The sequence below is a fragment of the Patella vulgata genome, chromosome 2, assembly GCF_932274485.2.
Source record: "Patella vulgata chromosome 2, xgPatVulg1.2, whole genome shotgun sequence".
Lineage (NCBI taxonomy): Eukaryota > Metazoa > Mollusca > Gastropoda > Patellidae > Patella > Patella vulgata.
The window spans coordinates 46,879,875-46,895,933 of NC_065880.2; the positions used below are offsets into that span (position 1 = coordinate 46,879,875).

A 16,059-nucleotide genomic window follows, 5' to 3' on the forward strand; every position below is an offset into this window, starting at 1 on the left:
ACACTCACACACACATGTACACACTACACATACACTAATTCATTGATAATTAACATCAAACAACTGATAAAGAAATGTACCATAATAGACTAAAATAAATATGTATGCTGCACATGTCTGATATATAAAGAAATAGTTAAGATTTTCAATACATGTAGTTCAAAAATTAAACATTAAATATTACTGTAATGACTTTAATTGACAAAAGTTCTGATTTTAATGAAAATGAATATGGAAAAAACAGTATGTACAAGCTCTGTTGATAAGATATGAATTTATAGGCTTGAATCAGCATACAATAGGTATGTAAAAACATATATACAAAGTCATTTTAAAATTTAATAAAACATGTTGATTTTATAATTATACTAAATCATTCATGGACTAAAGTGTACAAAATATGCATAATGAATTTGTTATGGTTAATATATGTTATAGGAGTTCAATGATAGGTTCAATATTAACAAAGATTACTTGAATTGTAAAACTGTTCAAAATTTAAACTCGACTAATGATACAGATTTAAAACATTAGTTTTACTATAAAATAAAACAAAATTATAATTTGATGGAATAACTTGATTTTAAAAATATCAGAAATCAAGAGAAAAAAAAATCACTAAACTTCAGCCGATCATAAGGGGCAGACACAAAAAAAATCCCTGATGTAAGAGTTATAAACTATGTGAGAATGTAGCATTCAACTGAGGATAAAATCCATGCTCCCATATATTGCTTTAATTTTAGTAATGCCAGGTTAAAGGTGTACAAAGAATTTGGATAGAAAATCATTTTAAAGAAAAGGAAAAAATAATAATACTTTTATAACAGATATTTGTTGATGTAATAATGAAAATATATATATTTATTTATTTTATATATAGTTTTTACATTCAACATTCTTCTTCATCATCATGATCATCATATTTATCATCCATAGCCATCTCTGTGGGTGTAGGTGTGGAATTTTGACAGTCTTTACATCCACATAGATCTGTACAGGAAAGAGCAGCAACTTTACACGAACATCTACAATTAATACAATTGTGTCATAGATTAAATTATCTTTGCTCAATTAACAATATATTACCAGTAATATAGTAACTTAGCTCAGACTTCCTGGGTGAATATTAATTTCTAAACTATAATTCTTGCATGATATTTATACTAGAATATATCGCCTAAAACTACGAAGCCCAATTAACCGGCCCACTAGATCCCTACATCTAAATTTTTTTTGAGCAATGCAATAGCATTTCCGCCTGTAGGATCAATAATCTTTGCAGATCTTTTCACGGCTTAGACTAATTGCCTTTGATTTTTCTGTAAAGGCTATTCCAAACTATGCTCCCACAAGACGGCAGGTTTTGTTTTAGACCAATCACCGACGGAATATAAATTTGACAAAGTTCCATGGAACCTGACTAAATGATTCTAATAAGAATGTAATTTTAAATATTATGTGCTGTACTCCATATTTCTAATATTACTTTATTGAAAATGATATTTCACAACCCTTGACATTGTAATTAATGACTAATGTAATTTGTTAGTTATGTTTCATAAAAATGTTTTGCCCTTCACCAGTTTAGGCTTCGGTTTTGTTTTAAAACTTGAAAGTTTGCCCACCACTGGTTTGCGTGATACCATGTATTGTGAACAAGTACTTTATATATTTCTTAACAACACTCACAGCCTAGAAAAAATTTAAATACTAAGACTAAGAAAATAATAATAAGAAAATAACTAATAATAACATACAAACACATATACCTTCGAGTTCGAACACATCTCGATACGTGATTGCAATGTTTTTTAAATTTTTCTTCTCCATCCAAAGTCTGCCACTGTTTTGAATATTCCACACAATGCCTCCAGGTGTTGTCGTTAAAAACCAGTAACTTGCAGGGCTGTGTTGCGTTCGGATGAATAAGGCACTTCATTTTTCTGGTCAGAATGCCAGAAAAATGTCTCCTTGTTGACTATGTACGCCATGATTGAAGGATCGGGGATAGAAGTTTTCTTTATTTTGATTGGCCAAAATGGCACTCGGCATTGATCATAGCGCGTATTCCTACGCGTGTAATGTTTATTTTTTAGGTGATTAGGTTAAAAAGAATTCCATTTTTAAAAAATAATTATTAAATACTGGCACATGCTGAATGTGTGGAGATCTGTTTTTTTAAATTAGTACAAAGAGACGTGTAATTTAAAAAATTAAAATCTCCCACAGAGGTTGTTGCAACGAACTTGAACGATAATTTCCTTCGGTCTTTCGCCTAATGGCAAGCATAAAGAATCGGATGAACTGAAAGAAAGAAAGGAAGCTCATCCTTGTTATGTCTTTGAACATATAACTGATTACAGATTTTAATTTATGCTGAGGTCACGGAAGCTTATTACCCCTTGGTTCATTGAGGTAGCATGTGTTAACAGTAAAATTACTGCTCTAGCTAATTATTGAATACTAGAATGTAAATGTATGTTTATAATATTATTATAAACCTACTATTGTAGTAATGTATTAGTTACGCTTTATAAATTTGGGCTGCGTATTACAAACGCAAACGCCGGTGCTACAATTACATAGAGCATCACTCCATGTTGTTGTGTGTCTATTATAGGATAGGTCTGCTGAATATTATGGATTTACGGGCATAGATATCTGTCTCGTTCCATAGGGTGGATAATTTCCACGTCAACTCCCTTTTCAAAATTACCTTTATAAGATAGCGATACATTTCAATTCATAGCTAGCATAGAAACAAAATAGCAATTTCGTATAATTTTGAAATACATGGCTTTAAAAAAAAGTGTATTTGATTTTGACCCTCAATTACAGGAACTCGCACCTTCAAAATACCATGCGTCAGAACCAACAGATAAATTTAACATTTATCATCACCATAACACGAACGGTAATCAATGTATCCCACATGTACACGAGAACTAATGGAAGCGTGTCTTACGATGACGATGATGAAAGTCTGTACCTGCGGCATGTATTAAAATAACTTTGATCTGAAGGTTAGATAATTATCTCCCTTTAATTATCTTTATTAAAGAAAAAAAGGACAGAAAAACGTGAAATGTTTTTAATCAATTTATTTAATCTGTATATACATCTTAATCCAAACAATTCTAGATAAATAACTGGTGGTTTAATGTGGTGGTTATATATACAGTGAAAAGAATTCTATATTTTACATTAAATAATATGAAACAACACTACATTTCTAGATTTAATCAAATATTTTGAATTTCATCGATTTATGTCTGATATATAATTAAATTGATCAACAAAAGGAGTCATTAATAAAGTTTGAAGGTACCGATGCATTAATATTCATATTTCGAAATCCAATATATATGCTTATTTAAATCAGAAAAGTTGTTCAGTATAATCAAGGTTTATAAAAATAATCTTATATACACAAATAAATAATAAAACGTTAATATCACAAAGTATTATCAAAAGAATTTCCTTGTGTTTCGTTTCATACATCAGTATTAATACTGCTTTGCACAATATCTATACAAATAAACGGTTACTTATTTTATTTCATTAAAAATATGCTCACCAAATAACGAAGTGCAAATGCAGTGTTAGGTTCGGCGTCCACGTCATATTACAGACTATATTTTATATACGCAAACTCTTACAATATCCCGATACTAGAAGTGAAATAAAATGAAATGAAACGGAATGTACCGTTCTGTTTTTCTGCAGCAACCGAACTAATACAAACCGGCAAACGGTATGAAGTGTGTCATGAGCGAAATTTTGACCGGGCAAGAAAATATATTATGAGTAATATCTTCAAGGCTAAAACTCGTAATTATCGTGAACAAGATATAAGACATTATTATTCGTGTAATTAAAAAAAAATGAATGTATTATATCACAGTTATAACTATCTCATGTGCGCTAATAAATTGTGTTTGTAAGCTATGTGAATTTTTAAAATAAAAAGTATTATGAAGTGTTCTAGAAAATGAAAAATGGTATCAGGTGTTCTACATGTTACATATACTTATAGCCAATGGAGAGACAGTCTCGGGCAATAAATTTTATATGCAAGGCGTACTATGGTGCTCATGATCATTTGTCTGTTTCCACGAGTGATTGTTTGACACTAGATCGACAATTGCGATGGATCAAATGTGTACGAATCACCGTATTTCTACAAATACTTTGAATGTTCAGAATTATGTTCCTTGTCAGTGAAATCCCCAGTATAAGGAAAGTAGTAATAATAATAAGTTTACTAGATTTCGTTATGCATTCATTAAAGATGATCGAACATACCATTATTTCGTGTTATCCATATACTTTATAATCTGATATATTACGATAAAAGAAATACCGTTGTATTCTGTCGTCTTTGATCAACTTACGTTATATGGTCTCCAGCTCTAAGTTACGGTCTGTGTCATTAACAGTTCGGTAAAATCCAACAAATAGTATTTTTACAATATTAGATGAAATGTAATTAAACATACCTGGCACAAACACGATAATTTGTACATCGATCGATTATTTATTATGATATTCACACATAATTATACAGAATATACAATCGATTATTTATTATATTCATACATAATTATACAGAATATACAATCGATTATTTATGATATTCATAAATAATTATACAGAATATACAATCGATTATTAATTATACAGAATAGACAATCGATTACCAATCACTTTATAGATACACTGAGTTTGAAAATCAGCAGTTTTAATCATTTGTAGCCGACAAATAATCATTGGGTGTATATGTAAACAACATTTACTGAATAACTAATGTAAATAAAGGTAAATAATATTATATACCATTCCTAGAGGGTGTTCACATTATAGAGAGATGAAATAATAAAACAACAATAATTTTATAGACAAAATTTTTTAAATACATTTATTTTAAAATTAAAATATGTTCAGCATTTTATAAGAAAGATATAATACACCCCTCCAAAGAGTTCATCGCTTTTACTCTCATTGTTATTACCAATAATAATCAGCTTAATTTCGTCAATGTTTCAGAAAACTATGTTTCAAAACTACCGACATGACATGGATTCAAAGATAAGGACTAAGACAAAAAGGGTCACGAAAGTAGTGTAATATTAGAAACGATATATTAAACTTTGAAAATAAAATGTATTTTCTATAAATATGTAAAAAAAAAACTTAAGATATTCTTCCTTTCGTTTCATATATTTTTTTTTATGTTTATGACATTCTTCATAAATGTGAAAATAGACGAAACGAAGAACAGATCTCAGATAAAATGGAAGTAGTATTGACCTGAAATCTCTAAAAAAAAACCAACAATTTCCTGAATGTCATCCAGATATCAGAACACAAGATCATATCTACGATTTCAACATCCTCAAGAAGCATTCAATAATTAGTTTATATTCCGCTAAATAATAAAAAATAATAAAAGGGTATAAAAAGCTGTTTTGTTATCAACAAATTTAACCTGGTTTACCCCCAGCTACTAATAATGATGTAGCATTATAATTACTAACAGAAGTTAGGACAGGGATGGTATAACTTAAAGAACCCACTATAATAATCAAATATATAACAAAGAAAATACGATCTAAAATCAGGGCTACGGCTTTCCATTCCTTCATCATGGCCTCTTTGCGGTCACGCTCGCTCAAACGCTTACGATTTTGCTTGATGAAATCTCTTAGTTCACAGAGTTGCTTATCTATAGAGAATAACGGTCCACCGCTTCTAGCCAAATCTTTTTGTAGATGGACTAACATCTCTGTAGACGCCATTGGATCCGGGTTCCATTTATCAGGAGGTGTTTCCACACGGCTACTTCCAGCCGGGCCTTCGGCAAAAGGTTTTATGTTGCGTAGCGGACTGACTAATGAGTCCATAAATAATACTTTGGCCACAAAATTAAAAAGAAGCTGCAAAATAAGATTAATTCATTGTGTCATATGTTTAAAATTTATATAAGACGGAACGAAAATAAACGCCTGGAACAGCACAAGTATTTTCACAACTTTAACATTACCTACTGACCAGACACATTACATAACTAACGGGACACCACCCATTAAAATAAACCCTTTATAACAACAAACAAAAACAATTGCCAAAGTAACGGCATATAAAACTACATCAGTTTGGGCTAAGAACATAAAGTGACCTTCACATTTCTTGTATTCGTTAAAATATAAGTTCGGCTCTTTTTCAATGAACGATATTTCGAAACATTTACTTCGTTCTGCTTCGTTCTGTCGTCCGGACGTCTGTCATTCGGCCAAGACTAATCAATAACTATAATTAATAAATGTTTACTCACAGATCTGATAGGTTCAGGACAATGACTTCGAGTTGCCCCATAATGATTTAAATTCACAACCATGACGTTGAGAAAAGATGATAACGTTATAATTGTCATATTAAGACAGTAATAGGTACCTGAAATATGCATAATTCATATTTAATAAATTAACAACAGCCTAGCAAACAATACAAGCATTAACTGATATTCAAAGGTCTTCGAATAGACTTTGACTTACAGCAGGTAAACTACTATCATTTATTTGGGTTCATTAACAACATTGTAACTTATATTTTCAATATAGAATAAGTCAAAGATTCATTGAGCGCACGGCATAATCGCTCGGTTGCCGTGCTAAACAGAATTCGCCGGGCAGAAATATTAGATTAAGTATTTCAGAATGCTTGTACCCATTGAAAGTTCTCAAGTGTTATTTTTTGATTATCATTTATGTTAAACTTGAGATAATTTCTTTTCTATTTCTTTGTTACCTTGAACAGATTTATGTACTTATTAAGAAAAGACAGCTTTTGTAAGTTTCTATAACTTTCGTTCGATCCTTTTAGTAATAACATATCCTTAAACTAACCAACCAGTATGTTATCTTGGCAAGGGATTCTGAAATCGTGGATAGGTATGCATGTATGGATTCGAATATTCTCCGAGATGTACGGGGGAGAGATATGTCTGCGGTGGCACCCAAGCACAAGATTACCCAAAATAGTTTCAGTCTCAAAAGATTTCACAAAGAGCAAAATGACCATAAGAGAGATATGTCTGCGGTGGCACCCAAGCACAAGATTACCCAAAATAGTTTCAGCCTCAAAAGATTTCACAAAGAGCAAAATGACCATAAGAAACAAGAATTTGTGCTGATCCATGGCCAGACAGTCAGATTTTGATGGATAGATCAAGGTGATTAGTAATATAAGAAAAAAATGTATTTTCTATATCTTTGATAGAGATAAGTTAACATACATAGTGTGAAATTAATGAGAACTCGGCAGTATCACTGTAACCCGATTATCAGTAAATGATTGCCTCCAGCGAATAGCACGCTGTGAATAAATGCTTGAATATGCATCACTTTATACTTTAGTTCAGTTTAGCATTCTTAACGCTCCCCGGTGAATAAAATACTTCTACATTTGTGCAACAGCGTATTTCAACCGACTTTTTATCTTCTTGCACTTTTCTTCGTATTTTTGGAGTTTGTTGTAATTCCAGTGTAATCGTAGGTAAAATCAAAATCACAGACAGACTGGGAGTGGGTGGGGGTTGGTACAAGGCAGTTTTCTTATCTCATGAATTAATTTTCTTTTAAAATCTAGTTATTGTAATATAATTTCTTAATGCAAACGCCCTTTCGATAAACTGGGCAGCTTTAAAACCAGAACAAAAATTCAACCAGACGATAATCCACATTTCTTTGTGTGTGTGTGTGTGGGGGGGGGGGTCATTAGTGCACTTATACTTACTAGCTCACAGGCAAATTAGTCCTTGTATGCATTTGATATTAAACAATGACGGGCCGGGGTGTGGTGATGCCCGGGGTCATCTACTTGATTGTATGCCCCCAATACTCATATATAGGCATAGTACAGAGAAGTATTAGAAAGGGGAACAACTTTAAACGAACTTTACCGAGATTTATTTTATCTTGATCAACATAACGCAAATTATTTACATGTTTTCTACTCTAGTCTTCCTTATTAAACACCAATCCACATACACACCAGATTGTGGACCGTGGGGCAGCTTTTACTACCAAGTTAACAGCTATAATTTTAAAATCCTCTGAACTGAATGGCGAGGTGGTTATACCACTTGTGCCCTCATTGCACACCTATGCATTCCAATTCCATGTAACAAAAATTTCTTCAAAAGATGAATTTGAAATCAACACACTATTTGAACAGATAAAACTATGTTTTCAAATCTTTGTATTTCGAGTAAAATTTTGTATGCCAAATATAACCAAAAAATGAAGAACAAGACGTTTCATTATTCGATTGCAGTAAATCGAAACTGTTTCTAAAATATAGACGACAAAGACCAAATAAAAACAAAAACAGTAGAGATCAGAAGCGAAATCATTTCTCTCTCTTCATTCTCTCCTTCGGGAACGAAAAATAAATGGAAATATCGTAATCTCAAAGAACAGATTTCTTCAAATAGTGACAGCTTAGCAGAAGGCCATTCATTTATGCCTTTGTTTGCAAAGAAAAAAAGGAGAAATTTACACCCAACAAATTAATGTCACGCAATACAATTGTTCAAAGTTTTCAATAAAGATATCGGAGGTATTTGCATTTGAAATATAGGCACGCAATAGAAACCCTCTTTTACTTAATGTCAGTAAGGGTGTCATGTTTGGTTCAATACCTTTAGTGGGGTATTGAGGTGTGTAAGATGTTAAAAGAGAAGGAGAATAGGGTTAAAGTCCATTCGACATAAACTCGGTCATTCGAAACTATATGCCACTTTACTCATTCGAATATTCGACCGCAACAGCCCGAAGTGTGAGATTTTACTTGCTATACACAAGCCATATGTTTTTTTTAGTTACCAGAGTAAACCGTGATTGATACATACGAGACAGCTACTTCAAAATTAATCGGGTAGACAGTTTAATATGTTTCTTGTTTATTTTCGTTATATCTTTTTTATTATTTGTTTATTTAGTTTAAAACAGAATTACCGTGCCCGTGTTGTACTCGTGTACAGTTTGCTCTGTCTGTGCTTTGTCAATGTCCCATAATATTTCAAATTTGATTATAGCATATAAATATATATCTATACATTTTTTATATATTTTTCTATAGGATATTAGTTTTGACAGTAGATACTGTATCCATAAAACCAATATGGTTATTATTTATCCTGGAGTTCAGGTCCATGTTATATGTTTAACATTACCTAGTAAAGGCATCACGGAAGAACCAGGTGGTAAATTCTTTTCTAGAATTTTTAATAACACAAAGAATGCAATAAATTCTGTTAAACCTGAAAATAAAAAAAAGTTAAATATTTAACGGCCGAATTGAAAGACTTTTCAGTCGCCATTGATTTCAGGCTGTATCTTTATAGGATCAAATCACAATTCAGCAGATCCTGATTGTTCTACACTATACCAACCTACCAATCAAGTCGAATGTATCGTTAGCTGTCGTCAAGTTCTTGAACGTATCTTAAGATGTTAATGGATTTGTAACCGGAACAAACGGGGAAAAGTTAACAATTAAATTTAATTAGATTGCCCTTTAAAATATAGTCACGAAGTTGACCATATAGATGTATATATTATGCCAATATAAAAGAATTGTTAAGAATTTCTATTATAGATTGTCTTGGATTGGCGTTTACAATTTAAGTAAATTCTTGGCTAATTACGAGAGAAATGTTATGCTGGTCATTCAGACTATTTCCGCTAAACAGACATCAACAGTTCTTAAGAGACCATGACTGTACAACTTGATCAGAATCTTAACAAAATCTCATTGGGACATGACATGCTATTCACGAATAGATAAGCCATTCAATACTTAATAGGCTATAGACCCGATTTCTCCGCAATCTGTATTCAAAACTTAATGGCGTTTACATAAAACCAATGATGCGCCAACCGATAATCGATCCCACAGAAAAGATTTTTAGATATTTACTGAGTTTAATGCTTGATCTGCATATTTTAATTGCATGGTTACATAACGTCCGCCAACGTGTTATTTTATTTACAATCGAAATCCCCCTTAGATTTGAGTTTTTGCAATTTAGTGCATGTTATTTAAAAATACAAGCCAATAATTTATAATGTTGAAAAGGTTGAATTTGCTATGTTGTCTTTGGGGAGTTTATTTATTAGTTTGGTTTTCTTCATTTTTGTAGACAAAGGAAATCTTTTACAAAGACATTTTTGGGGAGCTAGATTGGAAGAGGGAACTTCCGATTCTCTGTTTACGTATTTAAAACAAGTTGGAGATTGTATTTCACTAATAACGCTTATTCACCATAAACATTTTATCTTAATTTAAATACATGTATTGCTAATTCTGATAATGTGCTATCCTAAGAACGTTCGTTCATCCTAGTGAATTTCTCCAAACGCCCCTGATGCTGTAAATATCTGGTCTATAAAGCACAATGAAATGGGTTTTAACGTCCTGCGTTACTACATACACCGACTGGGTTAATGAAGGCGGACTTACGCCACACACTGTGCCCAGACAGCGTCAAATTCTAAAACAAAAAACTCTTTCAATAAATGCTTACCAAGTTGCATCTTAGCTGGTGATTCTGGTGGAATCCAGAACAGCACTAGGGTAATAGACGTCAACAGCACACAGGGCAATATAAGAATATAATTATACAAGGTAGCTTTTCTTTGGAATACAAGGTCGTACGTTAGATCGACGTAGGGTTCAGGACAACAGCTGTAAATGTGAACGTTTCTTTTTCCCGGTACGTCTATGATTGTCCAAGCATTACTCGGTACATATTCAGTTAAATCTATATAGTTTTTATTTTCATAAAAGTCCACGTCCATTCTATCACCATTATAAGTCCATGAACCAAATTTTAATGTACAATTCTGTATATCAAAAGGAAAGTAGTAAACATCAATAGGACAGGAACTACGGTAGACCACTTGAGGCATCCACTGTATCATCCCATCATTACGAAATACACATAGTGGTTTTCTTTGTTCTTCAAGTCGTAAGTCAGCACTGTTAAACAAAAAAGAATAATAAAAGAAAGTCGCATTATAAAAGGTATTAAAAATGCATTATTCAAGAGCTAAATCTGCCTATTGCAGGGTTTTCTTTAGGTCTGAAATGTTATCTAATTTATTAACTGGACATTAATTAACTTATCCACATCATCATCAACTCTCGATGTTATCGTTAGCCTGGGATATTTACTGGATTTGAATACATTTAGTGATGGATAATTCAACGTATAAATGGATAATCGAGACTTTCATTGTTATCATACCAGCGTCAGTAATGACGACCGAGACTAGCCTAAAATTCAATGGCTAATAATCTCGGTTCAGAGTGAAGCAATTTGATAGAAATTTTGAGCGTATTTTGTTTTCATTATCTATTTTTTAACTATTATAGCGAGAACTGTCAGCTCTTTATCTAATCTTGCCTAATGCCCTTTTAATTGATACATTTTCCTAGGACTATATTCACGAAAACTTGAACCATGGATGAAGCCCATAAATTGGCTGAATTTGTTAAAATTCTAGTACAAATGTTAAAGCCCAGGCATTGAAGAGCCCGCACCTTTAAAATATTTGAGTTCAAGTGCTCTGCTCATGCATACGGCCCCTGAAAGCTAACAAATATCTACTCAGAGCATAACGAGTTGTTAATTTAGGGTATCAAAGGAGAACTACAGTCGTAGTTATCTAATATTAAATAGTTTCGAAAATGCACAAGCCGAAATGAAAAAAATGTTGACTTTAAATTGAAAATTAAGACACCGGATATGACATCATTAGGGTGATTTTATTGTCAGTCACTGTTTATCATCAAAACCATGTGCACGCATAATAGCTGCTTTTCGCAACGTAATATTCCCTATGGGGTGTAAAACCGAGATCCCATGAGACATGTTAAAGACCCTCTGTCATTTGGACATCAAAGTAAGATAGGCCGTAGCATCGCTGACAGGGCACAATTTTCCCCACTGTGTACTGTAATGCATATTACCGTCTTTATTAGCCTGGTTGATACAAGAACGTAAGTCGCTAAACCCCATTTCATTTGTACATAAAAAGTGATTAGTACGTCCCCCTCATAACGTCTCAAGCGCATCTTAATTTGTTAAGTATTTGTATTTCAGATTGTGCATTTTTGAAATATCAGATAACGAATAAAATATAAACAAATGGCAACGGCTGGAGTTACCAGATGTTTTCTTTATCAAACTTAATAATAATTAGTGTTGGGGAGGAACTACAGTAATTCTAGAACAAAATATATGTACAATAAGCTGCGGATATTCAGAAAATGCTAATTAGGACAAGAAAAGGGTCCAATATTTTACGAAATCTTTAACTTAACTTTGAAAAAGACCACATTTGACACATTTCGAATTTAATTACCTCAAGAGAAACTCCTTTGGAACGTTTTTATCAATGGTCCCTAACAGCATACTTTAGGTCTAAATAATTGGTAAAAGGTCACGAGGTGTAAACAGTGCTAGCGCTAACCCCAACCCTACCCCTTACCCTAACCAACAAACTCGGCAATAATCACGTGCCTTAATTCGATTTACATCTCGCGACCTTGACGAAATTTGTAGCTGGCTCTAATATTTAGACCTGACTGTATCTCAAAAGGCACGTTTGTGCTTTTAATCAAGGGAATGGAGGCGCTAAAATTTCTTAATCACTCCCCTATCTCCAAACTAAGCTAGGTGAGTCTCTCATTTACGTCTGTCTCTCCGTGCAAATTACTTAAGAATAATTGTCTTGGGTGTTAATTTAACCTGTAATCTGTCGTGATCAGTTTCAATAAATACAAGATAAATCAAGATATATAATTGTAACGAGTGATAAGCCGATTATGAAGACATCTATGCAAGTTAGGCTTCATCTTGATGTGTTTTATAATAAAGGTATATCATAATTATTACCAAACCAATTGGTGTTTGCGTTATACATTTTGTGCATTTCCTTTAATCGAATTCTCTATTAACTATACTGAATATTTGAATCATCACATTGGTCTATACGATGTCGTAATATTATTGTTTAGACTCAAACATTTTGGTCGAATACAGTTTCGTCATCTTGTTGTTTAGTCTCGTTTATTTTGGTCAAATACAATGTCGTCATCTTGTTGTTTATATTCGTGTATAACTTAGTGCTCTAACTTAATTAGTATAATTTACTTATATTTCTTAATTAAATGTATTCAAAAGCAGAAATATATACCATAACACTCGTTATTCAGTCAGCAGTTAGTTATGATATTTCGTGTCATGTGGGGGTCTATTTTCGGGCAATGAGGAATATTAATTCCATGAAATTTCGTTTATTTTCTTATATTATGGTTTAAGAAGATAGAAACAAACAAACAAGATGGTAGGTTTACAATGGCCATGGCTATATTCTACACACTAACTTTCATATTCCTTTCCATATAGAGGTATATGCTTCCCACATGTCCGAATATTGTATACGGTGGCGCATATAACCATTGCTTAATGATAACGCATCGATGCCGAACAAAAACGGCGTGCATCACAAGACGTTTACGGCTTGCACTAAAAGCTAACCTAAACTAACACAAAGAAGGTCGACTTAATGAAAATCATTGCATGGTGCTTAACAGTGTTTACAGCCTTTGGCAGCCATATTTTGAGAGAAAAAGAAGTTGTTGAAGTCATCTACAAACAAAACCAGATAGGTTCAGGCGTAACCAGGAATGTATCGTTAGTTTGTGAGATAATTGCTCGGAAAGTCAACAGCAAACTGATTCGATTTGACACAACGGTGTATACTCAAATAAAAATTAACGAATCATCTGCTCCGAATCTTTAAAATATGACAATACTTACTAATTGTATAGTTTGATGTCAGGCAACCAGATTTTATCCCATGGAATTCTAACACTTTCTACTCCACCATAATCAGAAACATTCCAATATATATGGCTATCTTTCCACCACTAAAATATATTTAAACATTGTTAGAGTAGTTTTATATTCTTAGTTAGACCACATTGCAGTACAATAGAAATTCGACTTCGGGGTAATAGTGCTGACTGGGGGCGGTGGGGGGGGGGGGTCCTGTATATATTTCTTTTTTACAGCGAAACTTTGGATTTTCCTGTTCTATATATTCTGAAAATCTGGATAACACTCCCCGACCAAGTACATTTTTCCTGCACAGCCAAATTAATGATGATGACTTGACGCCAATCGGTCAAAATAGCAAAATTCAGTTTTCTTGGAGTTGGCAGCATTTGATTTAAATGGAACATTTACTTATCATGTTTAGACATAAATAACATGTTTTAAACATGGCTCAGTGCCATAAACTATCATTTTCAGCCTAAAAATACACTATTTAGCAATCAATTTCAGTTTAAAGGTAGCTCAAAATCTGACCAGCTCTCACTGATCGAATTGTGTAGATAAAGCAACCAAAATTGGTCAGAAGTTTCCTTATAGAGAAATTTAATAATTCCATGCATAATATTCATGATTAAGGGTATTGTATAGTGACCGTGGGGTCAAATGTCAACAAAAGATACCCCTTTCCCCCAAAATTAGTATTAACCTTAATTGGTCCAACATTGAATGTAAGTGTAAGTGTGTCTTTTAAATTGACCCAATTTGCATAATTTCTAAATAACACTCCAAAATTCACATCCGTCAAGAAGGACAGAGACAAAGTAAGTGTTGTATTATCTCTTATAGAGTTTTTTGTATGGATCTTTGGGTTTTTCAGTCCTGACATATCACTGCTTTGTCCGCTTTTACCTATCGAACTTGATTAATTAACATAAATTCAAGATGACAGCCCGAAGGGCAATGAAATTTACAAGGAATGATAAGTTACAATTGAGGGCACAACAGTTTGCTTTCTTCGTTTATCTCTAATATTCCACCTTGTGAAGCCAGTCCCTGGGTGTCTGGTCGTAAACAACCAAAGGCTGTCTTCGGAAAACCAGCCGCTCATATTCTAGGCACTACAATATCACGACAGGACATTTGGTCCTTCGGGTTCAAAGGGTTAATAACAAATCTAGAATGGCCGATGTGCCGCCTGGTGCCCTTTTATACACCGACTTTTTCTTTTGTAGTGTTTATTACAGACAAGTAGTCTCATTTTAGTACATTTATGGTACGTGTCTTTCCTGTGATGTACCCGGAGTAAACCCCAGAGGTTCAGAAGCTGCCCTTATCCCCAAGCCACATACACTCACACTAGTGATCGAAACCACACTTTTAAGCCAGAGGTGTCCGGCCAGATAGAGCTCGAAGCGTGATACTCTTGATGACAAGGCCACCCCAATCCCCTATAAGCTGACTGAAGAGCTGATCTTTTTAATTGAACTGTAAATCAAGGTAAATACACTACATAAGACCAGTTTGTTATCCCACCCTAACGACTAGATGCTTGTCTTTGTCGGGCAAGACGAGACCGCACCAGTAAAGTGGAATTGAATTAAATACCCTCTATGACACTATCCCGAGTCGCGGTACCAAAACGAAATTAGATGCGACACTATCCTAGTCACGGATCTCCAGAAAACGGGTTGTGACACTATAGTGACAAATGTATAATCAGGACTTTCACGTTGTGTATAAAACTTCAACGATCAATAACTCTGGAACACTGTGTTGTTACAACTGTGTTTATATAACTTTATAACATCCGTAATACAAAGGTCATATACAGGAAACTACACATACAGCTATGACATTAAATATAAGCTAAATATAAGTTCCCTGTCACTTATCCTGTGTTTTGTGGCGTTACATGATGATCTCCCTCGGTCTCTAAGCCAAGGCGACTAAAGGTATGTCCCTCAACACTTCATGTCATCTCTGTCCCAGCTTCTAATCCGAGGAGGCTGTGGGTATGCCTTCTAAGAACCCCGCATGATGTTGGGATCCCGGCCTTTAAGAACGCCAATGATGTCTGAATCCCGGCTAGAAGCCCGAGGCGGCTTAACGTTCCTTTAGGATCGCTCTACGATGTCTAAAGGAAATTT

The 16,059-nt window shown here is 33.5% G+C and overlaps 1 protein-coding gene across 4 annotated transcripts in view; it reads right to left on the bottom strand.

Moving 5' to 3' along the window:
* Window positions 1–3,089: 3,089 nt before the first annotated feature.
* The window catches only part of LOC126812381 (neuronal acetylcholine receptor subunit alpha-10), a 51,099-nt gene continuing 38,129 nt past the window's right edge, over window positions 3,090–16,059 (bottom strand). For all 4 annotated transcript variants that reach the window (XM_050538755.2, XM_050538757.1, XM_050538756.1 and 1 more), the window contains exons 4-8: window positions 13,895–14,004; window positions 10,592–11,046; window positions 9,239–9,325; window positions 6,338–6,456; window positions 3,090–5,939 (exon numbers count right to left, since the gene is read on the bottom strand). In XM_050538755.2, the coding sequence (XP_050394712.1) occupies window positions 5,487–5,939; window positions 6,338–6,456; window positions 9,239–9,325; window positions 10,592–11,046; window positions 13,895–14,004 (1,224 nt within the window). In that variant the 3' untranslated portion in view covers window positions 3,090–5,486. The remainder of the gene's footprint in view (window positions 5,940–6,337; window positions 6,457–9,238; window positions 9,326–10,591; window positions 11,047–13,894; window positions 14,005–16,059) is intronic.